The sequence below is a fragment of the Balaenoptera musculus genome, chromosome 8 (assembly GCF_009873245.2).
Source record: "Balaenoptera musculus isolate JJ_BM4_2016_0621 chromosome 8, mBalMus1.pri.v3, whole genome shotgun sequence".
In the NCBI taxonomy this organism is placed as follows: Eukaryota; Metazoa; Chordata; class Mammalia; order Artiodactyla; family Balaenopteridae; genus Balaenoptera; species Balaenoptera musculus.
Genome location: NC_045792.1, coordinates 65,247,616 through 65,272,283, shown reverse-complemented (window position 1 = coordinate 65,272,283; position 24,668 = coordinate 65,247,616). Strand labels below are relative to the sequence as shown.

At 35.3% G+C, this 24,668-nt stretch overlaps 1 protein-coding gene across 3 annotated transcripts in view; it reads right to left on the bottom strand.

Moving 5' to 3' along the window:
* Positions 1-24,668, bottom strand: part of USP47 (ubiquitin specific peptidase 47) — a 124,496-nt gene that overhangs the window by 62,020 nt on the left and 37,808 nt on the right. For 2 of the 3 annotated variants that reach the window (XM_036862651.1, XM_036862650.1), the window contains 5 exons: positions 18,657-18,716; positions 12,637-12,840; positions 9,145-9,258; positions 7,573-7,711; positions 2,490-2,586 (listed from right to left, as the gene is read on the bottom strand). In XM_036862651.1, coding sequence (XP_036718546.1) covers positions 2,490-2,586; positions 7,573-7,711; positions 9,145-9,258; positions 12,637-12,840; positions 18,657-18,716 — 614 coding nt within the window. The remainder of the gene's footprint in view (positions 1-2,489; positions 2,587-7,572; positions 7,712-9,144; positions 9,259-12,636; positions 12,841-18,656; positions 18,717-24,668) is intronic. The other variant, XM_036862652.1, reaches the window with a different exon arrangement.

Sequence of the window (24,668 nt, the reverse complement as noted above, 5' to 3'; positions counted from 1 at the left end):
TATGATTGGGTATGTGCTTCCAAATAATCAGAATGGAGGATTATAGACAAGAAAGATTGATAATGAGTTGATAATATCCAAAGCTGGGTGATGGGTACAGAGGGATTCATTATACTATTTCACTATTTTTTAATATTTTGAAATTTTCCATAATTCATGCCTACACACCTAAAGTGGTAGGTTCTCTCTGGCTGTTATGTAGCAAGTGAAGAAAATAAACAAACAGAACTCTATCCTTCATGCCAGTGCTACCCTATCTGTAGTCCAGCGAGGTCCAGCTTTTTAAAGGAGCCATTCCTTCCTTAATTCTACATTATGAAACATCATCAGGCTCTTGGGGTTTGTTTCCCCACCTGCAAAAAGCTTCATTCTCTTTTCACAGTCTCTAAGGCATCCTCTTTAATCTTCTCTCTCACTCCCCCTCCACTCACTGGGCTCCAGTCACGATGGATTTTTGTTCCTCAAAGGCTTTTGCACTTACGGTTTCTTCTGCCTTGAATGTTCTTCTCCCGTATCTTCACAGGACTGACTCCTGTCAAGTCTATTCTATGGTATTTCCTCAGAGGGGCCCTCCCTAACTACTCACCCTACGTTTCGACAGTTATTCTTTCCATACTGCCCTGATTTTCTTCATGGCATACATGACTGTGAAATGAGCTCATTCTATTGGCTGACCTACAGAAGGTCTAAGGGAGGGACTCTGTCTTATTCACCACTGTAATCTCTGTGCCTAAAAGAGTGCTTGGCACACAATAAGTGTGCAACATATGTTTGCTGAATCAATCAATCTGGCTATGCTCTTACTCTTCTCCACAGAGCTATATGTTTACAGACCTCTTCCAGGGTGGAACTCATGGTTAAGCTCCTGGGATCCCTGTTCCTAAGCAACACTCCCCAGAGCAGGCACATTATCATGGACTACTGAGTTTGTTCTAGTTTTGAGGACAAGCTCTAGATTTCATCTATTAACCTCATCTTCCAGTACTCTGACAAAAACTCCATTTAAGCAGATCTCCCAGAGGCCCCTGCAATATGTTGTACTTAGTGGCATCAACTACAATACAGGTCGAATAGGGTAATGGAAATTCTGGCATCTAGTGGGTTGCTACTTCTAGCAGTGTGGCCTCTGGCAAACTATTTAACCTCTCTGTGTCTTCAGTTACCTCCTTTGTAAAATGTGGATAACAGCATGTATTCAATAATTCATACAGTTACCATGAGAATTAAATGAGTCTATATGTAAAGTGCTCAGAACAGTACCTGATACAAACTAACAATAACAAACATTTAGGTAGCACTTACTATTACTCAGTTTTGCTCTTGAAAGTCCTCCTGTCTACAAGGCCCTCCTTTTCATCTCTACCTGGCCAAACCATACCATCTTCATGACCTACCTCAAGTTGTACTTGCTCTTCTAAGCCACTTCTCCAAGTTTCATTAATCTCCCTTCTCTCTAAACTCTCATGGTATTTAGCCATCCTTAAATGTTATTTAAACTATTTTATACATACATATATTGCTACTGTGAAGAGACCTGTAAATTACTTAAAAACAAAGATCTTATTTCTAACTTCATCTCTCTCTACCAAGTGCCTAGCACATAAACACTAGGTAACAAATACTTGCTGAATGAAAAACAGGCCAATTTTTACAAGTAAATTCAGATGATGAGCTTACATATGAATGCAATGGTAATATAATGTTGTTTGTAATATCAAAAGTTCCAAAAATAGTTTAATATTTACAGTAATAAAAGTAATTAAAGACGTTACTCAAAAGTAACACAAAAATGAGAAAAAAAATCAGTTTATTTGTACTTTTAAAATGTCTTAAAAAATAAGTTACGTATGCTGTAAAGAAATACACAAAGTGAGAGTGTATTAAATGTATTATAATAGGATACTCATAAAAATAAATGTCTGACTTTAGGGTTTATTTAAATATGGACTTCCTCCATAGAGCATTTTAAAGTATCTGATATACATACATTCTTTTAAAAATACATTCTCTCTCTCTCTCTCTCTCTCTCACACACACACACAAACACCAGAACAGCTGCACTGTATTTTAATTAAAAACAAAATCTGCAAGTTTAAAAAGACAACTTTGTTTCTTAAATTGAGAGGTGGACGAAAAAAAGCATATGGTATACACATCCAGATTATCTCCAAAAGCAGATAACTTATTTCTTCACAAAGGCATTAAAGCTAAAAGTGAGGAAGCTTAAATACAATAATTTATCTTAAACATAAATCTTATCAACTTTATCCTTTTGCTGTCTATGCATTTCTGATTCTCTCCCCCCACAAATTTTTCATATGCTCGTCTCTCATAAGATCCTTTTATTTAGTATTCAAGGTATGTTTTAAGAAGTGAGAAATGCCCCAAACTTAACAAATAAGTGCAAGAAGGTAGATAGACTTAATTAGTTAAAAACTATATTTTCATTCTTAAATCAATTTTATTTAAGAATTTTTTTGAATACTCACTTATATAATGCATTCCTAAATTCAGGAGTCATAAAAAGTGTTTGCAAAAGGCTATTCAAGTAGCAAGTCATTGCTTGGTTTACTAATCCCACATATCCTTTAAAAAAAAGCACACACAAATATATATAAATCAGCATTTACATCAAAAAATTAATGAAAAGAAAACTTAATAAGAATTTACTACACAGTAAAAATTGAGAGGTTAAGGTTACAGTTGGAAATTATTTCAATTGTTTCAATAGCACCTAAGAAAGACCTTTTTGCTAATATGTGCACTATGTAAACCTTATTTCTCAGAAAAAGTCAGGATCTTTGGACATCTTGCTATATGTCCAGAGATACACATGGATATTACATAGCATTTAATAAAACTTTAAGAGGGTTATGTTTAATATAGTATTTTTTGACAAAAATAATCTTTGTTCACCAAATCTAAAAGTTGTGTATTAAAATGGAAAAGTATAAACATATTCACTTTAAACATCATATATACCCAACAAACGAAGACAGTACCGAACCAGTTATCCCAGTCATCAGGCCCCATAAACCAATTTCTACCAAGAATTAACAACATGAGATAAATTCACTGTATACAAACTCAGAGTGACTTCCACTGTTTTAACACATCCATGAAGTATGAAATCCCACAGATCAGCAGGCTATGCAAAGAGTGACTATTAAAGTAAGAAGAGAACTCAGAGACGGAGGTAGGGGGGAACCAAGGGAGGGGGAGAAGGAAAGGAGAAACTTACATGCATTAAAAAGTCAAGTGAACTATTTAAGTACTTAGCTTTATATACCTAATTGGAAATGGCTGCCACTGTTGAGAACATTTTCGGAACTTCTCCTTTGAAGTAGATTCAGGCCCAGTTTATGAGGTACACATGCACATAAACCAGCCTCATCATTTTATTATACCTCATTATTTTAGTAAAATGTGGTAAACACATTGCTTAATAATTAAACTTATTTACTCCCACTTAATACTGAAAAACTTGGTTATCTCAAAAAAACTTAAATCTTTTCTCAATACATGCCAAAGGCGTTCACTGAAGCTTTTTGAAATACTTTTTCAATTTCCCAATTAACAAAAATATCTTAAGAAATGGTAAACACTGTGGATAAACTATATTGCTAATGAAGGTGATGAAAGGACCAACAAATGCACAATGAACCTTGGTCAGCTGTGGAAAAGAGGAATAGATTCCATGCTATCTGCGCTTGTACAATTCTAAGAAGAGACCAAGTAGCTACCCATCTTTCACTCTGGACTAAGGTTCGAGCTTTGATTTCTAGTGCCTTCCATCTTTAAGAATACTTATATTTACTCTACATTGTTATATATTTATAAACTGCTTCAATTCCTAACCAGCATGCCCCACCTGAGTTGTTCTCACAACACCCTGTCCTACTCTGTTCTATAATTGTTTATTTACCTGTATGGCTTCCCCAACAGACTGTGAGCGGAGGGGTCAAATCTTATTTCTCTATCTATCCTACTACTTAGCATAGCAGCAGGTGCACATGAGGGAGAAGTGCATATGACTTACAAGTAATACAAATCTGTACGATATCTGGACTGATTATTAATAATAAAAAGCATTACTTCATTCTTAGGTTATATAAACGGACTCTTCCCCACAAACGACAGCACTCAAGCAAGGAGACCAGGTTGTTCTGCTCCTTCTTCTCAGCTGAGGCTGCCTGGGATTTCCCTTCTTCTCCATCTCCTTCCCCCAGTTCCTCAACAGTCAGGGACAACCACTCTACCTGTAGCCTTAAAAGGTAAATGAATACTACTATTGTTCTTTGTGTACCTTAAGACCAATCATGTATCATTTATTTGTGACTTTGTTTCCCTTCCCTGGGCTTAAAAAAAGGTGGTGGGGGAGGGGCTTAAGGGAAGGACGGAGTAATAATTTTTGCCACTGCTGTTTACTTTACCACTAGCAATAAGAATCATATAGAAACCTATGGTCTTTTGTACCTGACTCAGCACCACATTTAAACAGAATGAACAGTGTCTCAAATAAATGTACTACTATTTTCCAAAAGTATGAAGGTTTTAGTGAGATTAGTAAGATAAAATGGTACTGAATAGAAATCTTTTGTCATTATGCATTGTCTAAATCAGCAAATTTCAAATGATAACTGTTATCAAGTGGGTCCTTTATCTGAAATAGTTATGAGTCAATATTGTAATTTCAAATGATAACTGTTATCAAGTGGGTCCTCTATCTGAAATAGTTATGAGTCAATACTGTAAGTTCAAGCTAGTTAAGGGAGAAGAACATAAGAACATATGCCATTCTGCAGATGGCAAATGCAGAAAGAAATCCTGAACAGAACCAACAAGAAATGAACGAGAACTCGAACAGGCCAAATGAAGTAGAATGAAACTGGCCAACTCCTAAAGTAGATAAAATAAAACGAAAAGAATTGTGAAAGAAACTGCCCAAGGAAAGATATCTCGGTTTTAAATGGTGAAATACCTCAGTCATGTGGTTTCTAATCACCTGAGAGTCCACATCAGCCTTCAATCCACTCCTTATTCTTTAAAGTTCCCCCGACCCCCAACCATCTCCTATCAACAGTGGCTGGCTACCAGAGCAGTTGGTAGGCAAGGGACACAGGAAAGAATATGTTAAGTCCTCAGCCTCACGGCATTATGGAGAAATGTTTTCTTACAGCCCTGAGTTGAAATCATGAGAGCATTTTTCAATAAAAACATTTTGTACATTTACAATAATTTCTTAAGGAAAACGCAAATTCAATAGTCAGTAACAAAACACTTTTTGGGACTTCCCTGGTGGTCCAGTGGTTAAGACTCCACACTTCCAATGCAGGGGGCCCAAGTTCGATCCCTGGTCAGGGAACTAAGGGAACTAAATCCCGCATGCCGCAACTAAAAAGATCCCACATGCTACAACTAAAGATCCTGCGTGCCACAATGAAGATCCCGCATGCAGCAACAAAGATCTGTGTGCCACAACTAAGAACTGGTGCAGTCAAATAAACAAATAAATAAACAAATATTTTTTAAAAAGAACACTTTTTGAACCCCCAGCTCCTTTGGATGTGTACAGATTATTTTAATTCAGAAAGGCAGTACCCCAGAACACCGGAGGAAAATGTACTGGTAGGGAAAAGAGCTGTATGAGGAACAATAGTTGGGAATGAAGACTATGATTACATGGCAATGTATATCAAAGTCCTCTAAAAATATTTTTAATAAATTTCAACTTAGTAATTCAATTTCTAGGAACTTACTCTAAGGAAATAATCACAGATGAAAATAAAAACTTATGTATAAGTATGTTCATCATAACATAGGTAATAATTACAGTTTAACTATCTAAATCATATAATGAAACACTATTCTTCAGTCACTTAAAACCCATATTAAAATACTATTTAATAACATTGAAAAATGCTCCTCATATAGTATTACACGAAAAAATATATATTAAAAGTCTGCTCGCAACATGATTTCCCCATTTTCTTAAAAGCATTCAGATGAAGGAAAGATAAGACAAAAATAAGCAAAATCATTAAAGCAGTTTCTGTTAATAGTACTGTCAGTGATTTCCACTTTTTTCATTTTACAATACGACAATGAACATGTATTACATTCGTAGAATAGGAGAACTTTTTTTTTAAAGTATGCTTTAGTCTCTAGGAATTTACAGGCATCAGAGAGCCATACAGTACTCAGCACAAAGTAGGAGTTCTGTAAATACTTCTTGCATAAGGACTGAGTTGGTTGTCAGAATACACAGAAAAATTTCAAGAATCCTGACTTGTTAAATCTGGAACTTTCTCTAAGTATTCCAACTATCTCATAATAATCTAGGGTATCTATTTTTTAAAAACGCAATTTATCCAGTCTACTGCAGAGCAACTAACTTAGTATTTGGAGGAGTAATGCCTCAGAACCTACATTTTTAACAAGTATCTCAAAATGATTTTTAAAGAAATAAAAATTTGAGAATCACTACACTCTAGACAGTATAATTAGAAAGATACTTTGTCATTCTCTTTTATTCTTGGTAGTTTGCTGCAAAAAGTTCTATTGATATAAATGATCCTAAATACCAAACACGACCAGCTTTTACCATTTTCACAACAAATACACCATTAAGCCTGTACAAAAGATTAGCTATGAGGAAATTATTCTACATTTCAATTACAAAATATAGTAAGTGGAAGATTACAGAACACATTAAAACAAAATCTACAATATTACTCTACAGTTTTCTTTTTATACTAGATATTTGTGTCTAATATTTACAGTCATCTCTGTTTTAAAGTTCTAAGAGTAAATACTCTGAAGCCATACCTAACATGAAATACCATTAACTAGCTATATAATCAAAGGCTTCTCTAAGCCTGTTTCCATTTCTTTTAACATGAATACTACCTACTGAAAATGTTTGTTTTAAGATAAAATGATATGTGAAAGTATCCAGATTATATTTTCAGGCAATTAACCAGTCTTATATATAAATAAATACAAAACTGCATAAATAAAGCAATTCCATTAGCTCAATAAATTGAAAAAAATTCAAAAATATAGGTTTAAACATATTCAGAAAAAAGCTAACAGGAATTTTTAAATTACATGATTAATTTCAAACATGTGATTAGATTAAACTAGAAGATAACACAGTATTTCTGATAAAATAAGCCTGGCCCATCTGTTTCCACATGAAAGTATCTGCCATAGTCTATTCCAATGCACACGGAGATACATTCCTTTCCAGAGGAAGTCAACTTCAAAAATTTAAGATTAAATTCAAGATAGAAAATTATCAAACAGAAAAGTCTTCCTTCAAAATCCAGTATTTAATATTTTTTACTAAATAATGGCAGTAACAATACAGTAAAAATAACAATGGGTTGAGGGAAAGGGAAACCACATTCTTGTTCTAACTTTGCTTCTGCTAACTAGCGATCTTGCTCTGGGTCTGTTTTCTCTAATCCATAAAATGAGAAGATTAGGCTTGAGATCGCTAAGATTACTCTGGATTAATGCCCTATGATTTTATGAAAATACAACAATGACAACAATAATATATCTTACCAGTTTCTGATTTATTCAAAATAGATGAATAGGAGTAGCTTTGGCTGACATAATCACTGGTAGAGCCCACAGAACCTTCTCTTGGAAGTGGACCTATAAATTTGTCATGAACACTGTCATCCCCAGCACTGGAATCCTCCTAAAATGCAGCATAACCAATATTTACTGAGTGGTAAATATTGCTAAAACAATGAAAAAAGGCATACTAATTCCTGAGGCAATGAAAAAGAGACAAGGCATTACTGGTACCACCAAGACATTCAAAGTATACACCCTCATTATTTCCTGTAGGAAGGTTTGAAAGATGCCCAATATAACACACTTTGGAAAAAATGCTTAGGTCTCCTTCCAAAGTTCTTACTTTCTCAATTTTATTTAATTCTTTTTCAAATTTTGTTTACATGAGAGAAGAGATTTCTGGTACTAATTAATCAGAGTACAATTGTGAACTCCTTGATGACAGAGTTTATCATTTATTTTTACATTATCCTTGCTAAGTAGGCCTGAAAGGTAAGGGACACTCAATAAGTATTGAATGAAATGGATAGTCTCCTATTGTCTCCAATAAGAAACTTCCTATTAATGAGGAAGATGTCCAAAAGGAGTAAGGGATATAAAATCAGCACAAGCAAGTAAGAGCTGAAGACTAATTACTAAGCATTTTAAAACATGAATCCCCAAATTAATAGCTAATTTAGTTTCAATGTCACTCAAACTAATCAAAATCTTCTCACAATGTCATAAAAATAAACAATGAGATTAAGCAAAGTCAGAACATATTCTGGCATTGCTTCTGTATGGATGTCCTGTGTTTAATTACTGTCTACTGTCCAGAGAGGCATTCTAATTCACAATAGACTTCTAAATGAAAAGCATCAAACAGAAGAACTTTTCCTGAGAAAAGTTTCATTAAAGAGAAGTGTTCTGAAAAAGTCCATAAACTCTGTGAGTTTCCTCAGTCTGTAAAGCAGCAAGGTAAGTCAGACCGGGTTTTTTCAATGAATCTCTCTCAAATTGGGAGTTACTAGATTTGACGATCACTAAAGCCACTGAACCAGACAGGAAAGGCTATTGAAATATGAACTGCAGCAAACACTAAAAGAACAGAAATAAAGCAAAGAATTTACAAACTAGTCATTCCAAAAAAATGGGGGGTGGGGGATGGGGAGTGGGAGCAAAAACAGCAGAGTAGATAATTCTGGGGGTCTGTTCCCCTACCAAAATACCAGAAAACCTGGGCAAAACTGCTGAAGATTTACACCAACCAAGCAAATGCTTAACCAAACAAAAGGCCACTGAAACACAGTAGGAGATCCTAGACCCATCCCCATCCCTGTTCTAGTGGTGATTCTCAGTGTGGCAAGAGACTATATACACAAACAAAGTGCTATGGACGCCCAGTGTAACCATGTTAACTTACATACCTATAACAAGCCAACAGAAAACAGAAAAATAATTTATTATACATAAATTGCAAAACACATCTCTCCTCCTTCCTTTGGAAAATTGCTTCCCAAGTAGTAGGTGACAGTGCACAAAAATTATGACTACAGGGCTTTCTAAAGAGTTTACCAGCAGTATTTGAGGCTGTTCACCATCTTTATCTGTCAAATGCAGAAAGTTCTTCTTTCCTGGCTCAAAATTAGCATCAAGAAGAGACTTGTCACTGGTATGATCCAGTGGAGCCTACAAGCATAAAATAAGATATCTCAGATTATGAGAAACATTAATTATAATAATAAAATAAAACAAGTAATATGTAAATAGACACATATCTACAATTATTGGGCTTAAACAGTATTTTTTTTTTTAATGAAGATTCTGATAAATTCTATTCATCTAGGCTTGGAATTAACTCATCTATTCAGGAACTGGGATGGCTAAGCCCAGTGACAGGGCATATACTGACAGGTATCCCAGCTGTTCACATTTCCCAACATCTAAAAAACTGAAGTACTACACAAAAAAAGAATTGTAAACATTTGTTTCGATGTTCTCTAAAATGTATGCAATATAGTATTCAATGGGTTTTCATGAAAATTAACTAAAGATTATTTTATATCACTAAAAACTGTAAAAACATGTTTTGATATAGGAATATAATGAGAATTCCCACATAAGGAAACACTCTAAGCAACCCAACCGAAATAATTATGTAACATTAAAAAATGGGCACCTTCAGAAAGACCTTCCTTCAGAAGGAAAAGCCTGTCCTAGTAAATGATACCTATTTCAAGTCCACTGCCAGGATTCAGAGGATCCCAGGGTGATAGAAGTGATCACTCCTTTGAAAACTAAACATCTAACATGTTTAGCCTTCACCTAACTCTTTTACCTGGCAGGCAATTTAAACCCTGGCTGTCATTCTGATGATACACTCTAGTTGGTGGATGAGAGACAGAGCTCTGCGTGCTCCAAGCCATACTCACCCAACACTCCAGTCCACTGTTGAGAAAAATGAGGGATGTGATGAATGCCCTACTCTTTTGTTTTAAAACTATTTTGTTCATTAAATGTTTTTAATGTTTCAAAGACATGAGGAATATCTCCTTAGAAGGACTTATTTTATGGAGATGCCTTTATTTCTTACAAAATGAACATTATATAAAAGCATAGGTATTAATTAAGGACAAAAAAATTAACTATAAGAGATTCTGCCACTTGCTATTTGTGTGACTCTGTACAAGTTGCTTCACTTCCCCATGACTCAGTTTCCTCACCTATGAGGCTGTGATAGCACTTACCTCATAGTGTGGTTAAAAGGATTAAATGAGGTTATATTTGTATAAAATCTAGTATCAGAACAATACTAGGTACAGAGAGAGTAAGCACAAAGTAAGTGTTAATAAAATGCACTTATATAATCTCACTTTGGATCACATCTAGAAATCCATGAGAAAAACAGGACAGAGAACCAGAAGCTAAGAGAAGCCATTTGAAAGGAAGAAAGGTATCTTTGGGTCCCTTATATTCTCTGGCAGGAACCAGATCTTTCAGCATCTCTCAGGCATAAAAGATCAGATGATACAGCTAGAACACATAGGGGTTTTACCTCAATAAATGTCTGTCTGTGTGTATGAGATGCAGAGTAGATAAATGAATTAGGTTTTCAAAGAAGCATACATGCAGCATTGTACAGTAAGCAGGTAAGAGTATACTCAGAGAAATGTACAGTAGGCATATTAAGACACAAAAATTAAGTACTTAAGAACAGTCACAGCTGAAGAAAGAAAAATAGTTAATCCTGGCATAGTGCTGCAGCAGATGTTAATTTAACAAACACTTTTTGAGTGCCTAGGGATAGTATCTTTGGAGGATACAAAACGAATACTATGAGGTCCTAGACATCAAAATACATCCTATCAAGTGGAAAGACACAAATGAATAACAACTATAATAAAAAGACTATAAGTGGCATAGCAGAAGAAAAAGTGCAATAGGAGGACAAAGAGAAAGATTACTTTTAAAGTGGCATGAAGAAACATCAAGTAAGGCTTCTTAAAAGTAAGAGATAAACAGGACTTGGGCAGACAGTATAGAACTATCCTTTAAATCGAAAAAGAGGCAACACTAGAAGTTACACAGTAATGTAAAAGAGAGTATTCAAAGTTTCAGATTAAATATCATTTCTCTTTGTATAACTTGTTGGACTACCAATTTTACTGACCAATTTCAGAGGGGGAAAGTTGGCTAATTTAAAACACTAGGGTTGGGTTTTTTTTTTTGTAAGTACACTTTAAAAAAATTTTTTATTTTATATTGTAGTTGATTTACAATGTTGGTTAGTTTCAGATGTACAGCAAAGTGATTCGATTATACATATGTTGTACATAGAGCTATTCTTTTTCAGATTCTTTTCCCATTTAAAAACACTAGTTCTACATTTTTAAAAATCATAAATATATTATGGAATAGAAGGCAAAATATCATCAATTTTAAAGGCAAATCAAGCAATACCCAACACCTTTTATTCTTCTGCAGAGCCAATTAAAACTATGCCCTCCAAATATGATCAGGATACACATTCAATTCATTTGCCTTTAAAGGTATTTTCCTGGAAAACTTAAGAGCAGCAATGGTATAGGACAGGAAGAGGTAACATAAGCAAAAACATAGAGATGGAGAAGTATGAAATTTTGTGTTAAGAAAATAAATTAGTCCAATATCTGTGAGCTAAGATTAGATTTAAAGGACCAATTGTCTTGAATGCTAACTTAGGGAATATGACTTTTAATCAGGGCGGTGAGCAGTCATTAAAGATTTCTAAACTGGAAGGTGACAGGAGTACTATGATTTAAGATGACTGAAGATAATTCTAGCAATCGTATGCAGGGTGAATTTGGACTGAGAGGAAAGAAAAAAGACTATTTAGAATACTATTCTAAAATACAGATGAGATCCAACTCAACAGTCCCCTTTGCCACTCTCCCATGCAAAACTGGTCAGTGCCTCCTCTTTGCACTTACAGCAAACTCATAAATCATACTTAATAACACTTAAAACATGTTAGTGTAATTATTTTTTGATATACCTATCTCTACGACTTTACTGTGAGGTCTTTGAAGCTGAAGTCATGATACCACCAACCTTCCTGATCAGGTGTTTACCACTCTATCTGGTGCATAATCTCTGTTAATATTGGAGTGTAAGTCCTTCTATTACTTTTTTCTTTCTATATACATTTTTTCTTCTTTTCCAAAAATTAGATTATAAAATACATATGATTTTATATCCTGCTTTTTTCACTTAAATATTTAAAATGAATATCCCATTCAGTAAATGCTGGAAAAATTTCCATAGATGACACAATATTATGATAATCATCTTACATGAATAAAACAACTAATGAAATGACATTGTGCAAACTGTAAGGTAATCAAATACTGAATCTAGAATGAAAACGATGAAGAGGGATCCAAATATCAAGTTGCACACAGACTCTATAGTCCTGCTTACAATATTACGAAGGATTCCAGGATTTAGTATACTATTAAAAACAACAACAATAATGACTATAATATTATTAGCAGCTTAAGAGAAGATGCTTTCAGTTTAGAGTTTTACCATATCAGCAGAATTGATTCCATTCCCCCACACCAAATCAAAGGTTCCATTTATGTAGCCTACTTTGTTGGCCACATCTTCAAAGAGCTTTCTGAGAGGAGTAGAAGCTGGTAAATTTAAAGTGATCCGTTCGTTCACTGTCTTTGAATTAGTAGTATCTTGTATTATACATAAGACTCTTGGTTCTTCAGCAGCATTTTCTACCTGAAATTTAAAAAAATATACTATTTATCTTTAAAGAAAAAATAGAATTATTAATGTTTTCTATGATTAAATGAAAAAACCCCCACAAAATACTATTTTCTCTGTGTGAATACTACTGTTTTATGGCTGAAATATACTCTAATGGATATGTCAAACACATAAAGCACCATACATGTTTGTTTTGGAAAAACTGGGGCATATTTAAGAATCAACCATTGCTTTTGTGGATATCTGCTTTCACCTTTTAAGGCTGTAAATCAATGATCAACAAGCCCATGAAGACAAGTTTACTTGAGCAATTTTCAGTTGAAAATAACAAAATCTGATCCTTAAAAATGTGTCACTACTATGCTAGCACGGTCAAATCAAGCATTTCTGGGTTTCCTGATGAAAGAGAACTGTGTAGAAATGCAATGAGGATTGTCTAAGATTGCAAAATCCATAACTAAAGGATAAAAGCAATCAGGCATCCTGACCCTTACTTTGTTGTACCCACAGACCAAAAGTCCAAAAGCCCTATTTATCAGTGTGTTAGGAGCTGACAAGCTTACCCAAATAGATCAGCCAGCAGAGGGGTAAAGGAAAGCAAGGAAAAAATACTTTTCAATTACCAATGTAGAAGGGACTTAGGGTCACAAATTTTTTCATTCTTTTTTATCTAGTACATAAATCAGAGAAAAACATTTTAAAGGAGACTTTCTCAAAGAAGCTATGCCTTCCCTCAAGCTGTTGAAGGACACGACCCTTTTCCCTGTTTTACACAGCAGTAGTAGGCTACATCAGGCACTTTGGTGAAAGAAGTTCTTTCCCTCCTCCTGTAATGCCCAGCTCAATTAATGGTACCATCATCTACCAGCTGCTGAAACCAGAGAGGAGCACCTTCCTCATTTCTTCCCTCTTCTTCAACTCACATAATCACCAAATTCTATCATTTCTATCATCTGAATATCTCTTGAACTATTCCTTTTCTCTTTAATCCTGCCTGCAGCACTCAGAATCTTACCTTAAGATCATGGCAATAGCTTCTTCCAATCTCATCTTCCTTCAATCCAGAATAGTATTTTAAAATGCAAATCTGATCATGTAAATCTCTTGCTTTCCCTCAAAGTCTAGGGCAGCAGTCATTATCTGAGGGAACTCTCGCTATCCCCATAAAAGGCTTTGTACAAATATGAACTGTACAAACTGGTATTGTACACAAGAATGTATTTCTCACCTTTTTTTTAAAAAACACAATAATATTAACCTCAATCTTTTGTTACTTCTATATTATCCATTTTTAAATAAGAATAGTTATTATCATTGACTTGTATTGAAGACAGGACCACCACAAGGTATTTTTGTTTGTTTGTTTGGCAGGGTAATACAATTATAATTTGTTTCTGCCATATATAATTTTGGGTTTGTAAGAGATTACCTAAACTAAGGTTAATCCAATTAGTTTAAAACAGAAATACGTTGCCATAGCAGAAGTATAATGTTTAAGACTGGCTAGCACTATATTTCAGACAAGTCAAAATATTTAATTACCAATAATAACCCATTTAAAAACAAAATAAAGAAAAATACATTTCTTATAAAATAAACAGGGTAACAAAGAACAAAAAAGCCTTCAGCTATAAGCTTAAGGTGTTATATTAACACTTGTAACAGATGGTTTTACACATTTTAATCTCAAACTGAGAAACATAAAGTGGACCCTTTTTAACTCTGGTTCACAATAAAGAAACGAGAAACTCTAAATCAATTTCAACTACAAAAGATCTGCTTTTACACTTTCAACAGTATACTTCAGAGGTAGACTCAAGTTTTCCAGGTGAAAAGCACTACAGCTGCCAGATTTTAAAGCTTCAGATAAGTTGAAGTTGACGGTCCAAGCAAGAGAACTCTACCTAAGAATTCAGAAATCAGAAGTGCTGACATAACAGTATACATAAGAATGATGATAGGGTAACATATGGCCATCAGCAGTTCCTGGTTCTTTCCTTAAAAAAGTAAGTGCAAGGTACAGGCACTCCAGCCTCCTCTCCTTCCACACCCAGATGTGGGTAATATTATCCCCAATGGAATCTCATCTGAAGGCTAAATGTACTATTGTAAACACAAAATTTAATCTTATGTATGCCTTTTATTCTTTTTAATGACAATAGCTTTCTTTTCTGTGCATTGCACATAAGTAATTTTATTCCTTTTTTTGAAATAGCAAGAGTATAGAGACTTCCCTGGCGGTCCAGTGGTTAAGACTCTGTGCTTCCAATGCAGGGCTGTGGGTTCAATCCCTGGTCAGGGAACTAAGACCCCACATGCCGCACAGCGCAGCCAAAAAAAAAAAACAAAATAGGAAGAGTATAAAGGAAAAAGTGGAAATCATTTGTAATTCATAACACAGAGATAACTATTACATTTTGGTCTATATTATTCCAAATATTTTTTCTACACAAACACAGACATATACACGCACACTTTTTAAACACAAACATTCAGTTAGATATACATGCTGTTTTGAAACCTCTTTCTTTACTCATAAATATATCATGTAACCTTTCCTTGTCAAACTTTTTCTAACTCATCATTTTAACAATTGAATAATATTTTATTACATGGATTAATAATAATTTGTTCCATCAATTTAATTTTACTGACTCTTAAGCTAGACTTTATTATACTTTAGAAATAATTTTGTGATGAATACCTATATAAAACTTTGTGCACTTGTCTGTTTCTTCTTAAGATTCCTATAAGAATTTCTGGGCCAATCACATATTACTCTTGAATTCAATTCTAGGATAATTTAAACAAACGAAAAAAAAAAAAAAAAAACAAAACGAAAAACTCTGACCTTTAAAGTTCTAAGCTAGCCACGTGTAAATCTTATTACTTTATACTCAACCTCCTGGCCCATTTTTCAGTCCTAATTTAATCTACTACATAGCCATCATCCATAGATTACATCTGAATTTTTGTTATCGCGATTGCCCACACTAATTACACTGAGGCAAAATCTCTTTCCTCCCCCTGCCTCCCAATTTGGGAACTAATAAGAAAAAAAATTTTTTTTCCAATTTTAAGATTTCATCAATAAGGTTGTACTAATCTTTTTATTATAGCTTTTCAAGAGAAAAAAAATTCTACAATATTATACTAAACATACAGATGTCCACAATACTTAAATGTAAAAAAGTATTTCTTAGAATTGGGAAAATAGGAGTGTCCTCTTTCTTCTTAATTTCTTTGGAGTTCTACCCCTGATTGGTCCTACTTATGCCCAAAGCAAAAAACATCACCATCTTGAGGTAAATTAAAGATGGCTAAAAATTCTTTGCCACTCTTTTTCTTTTTGCTCTTCCCATGAATCTGGGCTGGCCTTGTGGCCAACTAGGACCAACAGAATGTGATAGAAGTGATACTGTGTGATTTAAAGCAGGAAACTTCTGCTTTTGCACCTCTTGGAATGTTCCTCTTATAAGCCAGCCAGGCAAAAGAAATCCATTTATCCTGGGACCACCATGCTGTGTTAAAACCCTAACAATCCACCCAGAGAGAAAGTGGCTACTTAGTGGAGCACTGGGGTGCCTGATAAGTAAGAAAAGCCTTCTTGGACATTCCACCCAAAGCCAGTCACCAGCCAAATGCAGCCAAGTAATGATCCCAGATGATGCCATGTGAAGCAGAAAAACTGACTGGCTAAGCCTTTGCCCAAATCCCATCCCACAGAATTGTGAGCAAATAAACTAGTTGTTTTAAGCCACTAAGTTTTGGGGTAGGCTGTTGCACAGTAATAGATAACAGAAACACACCTAAATAAATTTAAGCACATGCAAGTGCTAGTTGGGAAGAATGTGGTGATGGTGGTATTAGTGATGGTGGTTGGTGGCGGGGGTTCCATTTAAGCACTACACCCAACATTAAGGTAAAGCATCTGAAGACACATCCTAATTCAGGGAAGGGAGCACAATTTTTCAGTCAGTAAAAGTTCTATAATGAATAGGAGAAAACAGGTAAGTAAAAACAAATGCAAAGTTTTAGAAAAGCCTAAAGCATGTCCCACTTGGGAAAACATTTCATCTATATTAGGTGAGCTATTAGAGGGGCACAAAGTTCCCTACACAGAAAATCTGGCCAATTACAAAAAAGGTACAAAGTATAAAATTAAAACTACTTACTTGGTGGGCAACTCATAGCAATATTACACTTGTGAGAAAAAGGGGAAAGTCAACAGTAGTTACATTAACACTATATGCTAAGAGAGTGTTCTGTCTTTGTGCTCTATGCAGAAACAAAGCCAGATTTCCCAGCAAAGTCTGAAAAAAGAATCCTTGAAAAAACAAAACAAACAAAAATGACAGTCTTATTTACAAAAGATAAAACATACTGGGATAAAAACACTGAAAACATATATTTCTTCCAAAGATACGGTCACTATAGGAACCTCTAGAAGTGGTCAACACAGATGGTTCTGTCTAAGGAGTCTCAGAGCCTCTCAAGTCATCCTGTCTCCTATTCTTGGCATTCCGAACAGTTCTAAGTTCAAATCGGAGTTCTCTGAAGTTAACATCATAATTTTTCTTTAATAAAAAAATACTTCGTAGGTGTTTCTTATTAAAAAACACAAAACAAGGTGTATAATTAATGCATACATTTAGAATGGCATTAGCATGCAGAAAACAACATCAAACACAATTCAAAGTTATCAAGATTAAGATTTTTCTAAGAAAAAAATTAATATGAATAATTTTAAAACATTACAAAGGGACCTCTTTACCTCTAAATTTAATAGTCAACCCATTTTCTCTCAAGACTTTCTTCCTTTCAGTGTTATTACAAATGATAATACTATGGTTGCAAACTTAAAAATGCACACACACACACACACACACACACACACACAGAGTCCATTTTATCTACTACTTGATAAAGAAACTGCTATGAGCTAAGAAATTAAGCCTTAGAGCATTACCCTTCCGGGTAGCCACAGTTCACGGCTAATATACTGCCACAGAGTAAAAAAAAAAATTGATGGTATAAATATTTTTGCTCACTGAAGTTTATTAAATTTATCAGCCTCATTGAGACTGTGCATTTTTACCTTAACAAGTAACAATTCCTGGGGTAGTGCTGGGAGTCTTAACTTACATGAGAAAAAGATTATTTTATTTTGAAGATCCTCCCTCCACTCCACTCCAACTCCCCCAGCAAACTCTAAAATGTTACATGATATTTTTCTACGTGGCCTCTTGCCAGAGATCACCTGAAGAGGACAGAAGAGATTAAATAAAGAACCTTGAACTTAGAGCTAAAGGGACCTGAGGAAAGTGAGGTATTAAGTAAAGGTTAGAATAGGATGCTACATCACAGGAATGTTTAGGTTTGTAGTGCGTACACGTTGTCAGGAAGGTAACAGTTCTATTTAATTCTTCAAATAAGATGTCTGGGTTTTGACTCTGTAAATTATTAAATAACTTAGTCCCAGCACTATTAATATTTCAGAAAATAAATACATCTGTAAAAAATAGACAACTATTATACCCAAAAGTCAAAACTAAAGGTTCTATAGTTTTTATATCAGTTTTCCACCTCATTCACTTGTTAAACACAAGGTACTATCAGACATATATTCATTTAAGGTGACTTTCTTATTATTAAAATCAGGTAAAATAAATAAATAAACAAAATGAAAAATAAATAAAATCAGGTAGAAATAAAATAGCCAAACAAGCATAAAACTTAAGACATGCCTTGTTATTAAATAAAAATACTAACATGCTGTTACTTGCTCTGCTGATTATCACACTAAAGCAATTACATCAGCAGTCTACCTGTAAAAATTTCTTCTTCATTTCATCAAAGATATTTTGTCTGCATCTCCAAAACACATCCTATGGTGTGTAAGAACAAAATGAATTACAAATTATTTCTTTAAAATAAAGAGGTAAGACAGTGAAATGAGAACAATTAACCTAAAAACATTTTTACAACAAAATATGTATGAATTAAAGTATTATTATATCATCTAAGATTTCATTCATAAATTATATTTGTAGTTTTAATCTTAGGCCTCAATTACTCTTTTTTAAAAAAAATAAATTTATTTATTTTATTTATTTATTTTTGACTGCGTTGGGTCTTCGTTGCTGCACGCGGGCTTTCTCTAGTTGTGGCGAGTGGGGGCTACTCTTTGTTGTGGTGTATGGGCTTCTCATTGTGGTGGCTTCTCTTGTTGCAGAGCACGGGCTCTAGGCACACAGGCTTCAGTTGTTGTGGCACACGGGCTCAGTAGTTGTGGTTCGCAGGCTCTAGAACACAGGCTCGGTAGTTGTGGCACATGGGCTTAGTTGCTCCATGGCATGTGGGATCTTCCCAGACCAGGGCTGAACCCGTATCCCCTGCATTGGCAGGCAGATTCTCAACCACTGCGCCACCAGGGAAGCCCCTCAATTACTCTTGTAAGGTTACTGAAAACCTACATTATGGTGATAAAAAATAATATTAACATGGAAAACCACCACATTTTAACAAAGAGTAGTAGCTTCAGAATTGTGTATAAATCAAATGTTCTAAGTCATATTTTCCTAGTTTTATTGAGATATAATTAACATATAACTCTGTAATAGTTTTAAGATGTACAACATAATGATTTGATATATGTATATACTGCAAAATGATTAATTACTACAATAAGTTTAGTTAACATCCATCATCTCACATAGTTACAAATTTTTTGTCCTTGTAATAAGAACTTTTAAGTTCTATTCCCTTAGCAATTTTCGGACATACAATACAGTATTGTTAACTATAGTCATCACGCTGTATATTACATTCAGAACTTATTTATCTTATAACTGGAAGTTTGTACCTTTTGACCACCTCCACCTATTTACACAACTCCCATCCCCCATCTCTGGCAACCACCCATCTGTTCTCTGTTGATAAGAGTTCAGTTTTTCAGATTCCACATATAAGTAAATCATACAGTATTTGTCTTTCTCTAAGTCACTATTTTGAGACCATCAAAGGAACTCTGCAAGAAAACCAAAAGATCCCCGATTTTGCTACCTTATAAATTTAGATTTTTCATATTATAAATACTATTAAAGTAAAGCTGCTTAACATTACCCCCTACAGCTATTTTCTTTTAATATCTCTTCCTTATTTTAAAAGAAGCTTATTTTAGCAAATCAAGAAAATATAGAAATATATAAAAGGAAATAAGGATAACCTATAATCAAGAGATAATCTCTTGAAAAATCTTGGTTTTACATCCCACACTTTTTCTGTACAAATTTCGTTTTCCTCCACCTTCTTTAATTAATAAAAAGAACCCTACATATTGTTTTAAAAGGTGCTTTTTATCACTCACAGTAGCTTAGATACTATTCTACATCAGTTAAAAAATTTTACCTCATTTCCTTTTATAATAGAAATGTATTTCTATTATAATAGTAATACATATTTTTTTGACAAGCAAGTCTAAAATAACTCCTATAGCAATTATTAAAAATTTGATATACATCCTATTAGATCCCTCTCCATTTTATGCATATATTATATAAAGATTATTAACCAAAAAAGATCATTCTGAACACCGTCGTTTGAATTCTGCTCCTTTTCCCTCAACACTCACTCATCTTTCTGGGTCAAAACATTTAGTTTAAAAATTGCAGTGTTCCATTATATAGGCAAACCATAATTTATTTAACTAATCTATTAATAGCCATTTAGAAACCTTCAAATTTTCACTACAGCTTTGCTTATTTGTACAATTTTTTTCCCTAAAGTTTATTTCCTAAATAAAGAATTCTAGATCAAAGGTTATGTACTCATTTTTAGGATTTTTTTGATACCTGCTGCCAATACACTATCTCTTCCACAAATAAGAATTAAACTACAACTATCTGTCAAACACTGTTTTAGGTGCTGAGAAAATAGCAGTGAACAAAAGCCCTTGCCCTCAAGGAGATGACACTGTACAGGGGAAATTCAAAATAAACAAATCTAAACCATCACGTATCCACCAGCCTCAGAGTCTTTGCATTTCTGTACACTGTACCTGGGATGCTCTTCCTTTAGATATCCTTACCTTCTTTTCTCAAGTATCATTGTGATGGCTTTAAAATGTGTCCACAAATTCTTTGACATGCCTCCCAGCAAGATTAGGAATCTAATTCCAGTCCCTTTTAATATGGGCCAGCATTAGTGACTTCCTGTGATACATAACATTACTTTCAAGGCTGGGCTAGAAAATAGAGAAGGCAACACAGCTTCTTCCTGGCTCTCTCTCAGATGCTCACCCTTGGAACCTGGCCATTATGCTGTATAGGAGCCAAGCAGCCACATGGAAAGGTCATGTGTAGATGTTCTAGCCACAACCCAACTGAGATCCCATCTGGCAACCAGCATCAACAACCATACATGTGAGCAAGTATTCAGATGATTCCAGACCCCAGCCTTTCAGATGCTCCAACTGACGCCTAGCAGAGCAGAACAAGCTGTCTCTCTTCAGCTTGGCCCAAATTGCACGTCCATGAGCAAAAGTCATTAAGTGTGGGGGTAGGCTATTATAAAGCAAAAAGTAATCAAAACAGCTAGTTTCTCAAACTGGTCCTCTTCTCACCATTCTATTTAAAATTGCAATCCTCCTCCTCTCCCTTCCTTCAGGTTTCTCCATAGTATACTTATAGCCACCTGATACATTTGTTTGTATTTTACTTGTTTATTGTTAACTCCCAAAAAACTTCCATTATGAGCCAAGATGAAATAGCAGACTGGATTTACCCTCTCCACCTTAAACAACTAAAAAGAAGAGATGAAATATATGAAACAATAGTTTTCAAATATTATTAAATAACAGGTAACACAGGACAGTGATCCCTGTGAAAACACAAACAAAAAAGGTAAGCTACCTTCCAGGCTGCAGTGCGGGGAGAGAGAACCCAGTTAAAGTTCAGCAATCTTCCTGAGCTGAAAAGATAAGGTTAGAAGTTCAAGTGGGTCAATTCAGCTAGAATTTACAGAGCAGAATACTGAAGAGAAGAAAGATGTGCAAATAGCATGCTCCAGAGACATGTAGTGGTCCTCCCTGAGTACTCATCAGCATATGCATGTGAAGAAACTACCTGAGGCAGGGGGAAGAACCACAGGAAAGAATCCCTGGAGCTCACTTTAGTTCCCACCAGCCAGAGTGAAAAAAATTTCATAATACACGGGGCTCAGATAAGAGTACATAGAAGAGTATTGTCTCAGTAGTGGGACCAAATTAGGCCTAACCTAAAGGCTATTCTGGATCAAACTTACAACACTTTTTAAAAGCAAGCCTCAAAAGGATCAAAATGTTTACAAGTAAATTAGCACGGTCAGAGAACAAAGCTCAAGAATATCTATGGAAATAAAAAATACCCAGCACCCATCAACATAAAATTCGGTGTTTGGCATCCAATCCAAAATAAACAGGCATGAATGAAAGTAGGAAATGATGACCCATAATGAGGAGAAAAATCAATCAATGAAAACCTACCCAGATATAATACAGATGATATAATTAATAGACAAAAATATAAAAAGTTTATAACTATATTCTACATTTTAAGAAGGTATAGGAAAGAATGCAAAGGAAATAAATGGAAGATATATTAAAGATTCAACTCAAGAGGAGACAAGGTGGCAGAGTTGAAGGACTTGAGCTCACCTCCTCTCACAAAAACACCAAAATCACAACTAACTGCTGAACAACCACTGACAAAAAAGAATGGAACCTACCAAAAAAGATATTCTACATCCAAAGACAAGAAGCCATAGTGAGGCAGTATGAGGAGGGCTTTTGCGATATAATCAAATCCCATACCCACCAGGTGGGCGACCCACAAACTGAAAAATAATTATATCGCAGAGGTTCTCCTAGGAGTGAGAGTTCTGAGCCCAGCGTCAGGCTCCCCAGCCTGGGGGTCTGGCATCAGGAGGAGGAGCCTCGAGAGCATTTGGCTTTGAAGGCCAGGGGGGCTTGAGCTGCACAGGAGCTGCACAAGACTGGGGGAAACAGAGACTCCACTCTTGGAGGGCACACACAAGGTTTCACATGCACTGGGACTCAGGGCAAAGCAGTGACTCCATAGGAGCCTGGGCTAGACCTACCTGCAGGCCTTAGAGGGTCTCCTGGGGAGGCGGGGTTCAGCTGTGGCTCACTGTGGGGGCAAGGACACTGCTGGGAGAGGCCCCAGAGAATACACATCTGCGTGAGCTCTTCTGGAGGTGGTCATTTTGGCACTGAGACCTGGCCCCTCCAAACAGCCTGCAGTCTCCAGTGCTGTGACGCCTCAGGCCAAACAACCAAGACGGTGGGAACACAGCCCCACCATCAGCAGACAGGCTGCCTAACATCTGTCCTGAGTGCACAGCCGCCTCTAAACACACCCCCTGACATGTCCTGCCCACCAGAGGGACAAGAACCAGCTCCACTCACCAGGGGGCAGCTAGAGTCCATCCCACAGGAAGCCTGCACAAGCCCCTGGACCAACCTCACCCACCAAGGGGCAGACACCAGAAGCAAGTGCAACTACAAACCTGCAGCCTGAGAAACAGAGATCACAAACACAGAAAGTTAGACAAAATAAGACAGCAGAGAAATATGTTACAGGTGAAGGAACAAGATAAAACCCCAGAAGAAAAACTAAGTGAAGTGGAGGTAGGCAATCAGCCTGAAAAAGAATTTAGAGTAATGATAGTAAAGATGATTCAACATCTCGGGAAAAAAATGGAGGCACAGACCAAGAAGATACAATAAATTTTTAACAAAGAGCTAGAAGATTTAAAGAACAAACAAAGATGAACAGTACAATAACTGAAATGAAAAATAAACAAGAAGGAATCAATAGCAGAATAAATGAGACAGAAGAATGAATAAGTGACCTGGAAGAGAGACTGGTGGAAATCACAGCTGTGGTGTGAATAAAGAAATAAGAATAAAGAAAAAAAAAGTTTGAAAAGAAATGAGGACAGTCTAAGAGACATCTGGGATGACATTAAATGCATCAACATTCACATTATAGGGGTCCCAAAAGGAGAAGAGAGAGAAAGGGCCTGAAAAAATATTTGAAGAGATAATAGTCAAAAACTTCCCTACCGTGGGAAAGGAACCATTCACTCAACTCCAAGAAGTGCAGACAGTCCCATACAGAATAAACCCGAGGAGGAACATGCCAAGACACATACTAATCAAGTTGACAAAAATCAAAGACAGAGAAAAAAACATGAAAAGCAACAAATAACATACAAAGGAATCCCCATACAGTTATCAGATGATTTTTCAGCAAAAACTCTGCAGGCCAGAAGGGAGTGGCATGATATAATTAAAGTGATGAAAGGGAAAAACCCACAACCAAGAATACTCTACCCAGCAAAGCCCTCGTTCAGATTTAATGGAAAAATCAGGCAAGCAAAAGCTAAGAGAATTCAGCACCACCAAACCAGCTTTACAACAAATGTTAAAGGAACTTCTCTAGGTGGAAAAGAAAAGGCCACGACTAGAAAAACGATAATTACAAATGGGAAAGCTCACCAGTAAAGGCAAACATACAGTAAAAATAGAAAGCCGTCCACACAAAAATATTATATAAAAATCAGCAATCATGAGGAGAATACAAATGCAGGATATTGGAAATGCATTTGAAATTAAGCGACCAGCAACTTAAAACAATCTTGTATATATATATAGACTGCTATATCAAAACCTGATGGTAACTGCAAACCAAAAATCTACAATAGATACACACACGAAAAGAAAAAGTAATCCAAACAGAACTCTAAAGATAGTCAACAAATCACAAGTGAACAACAAA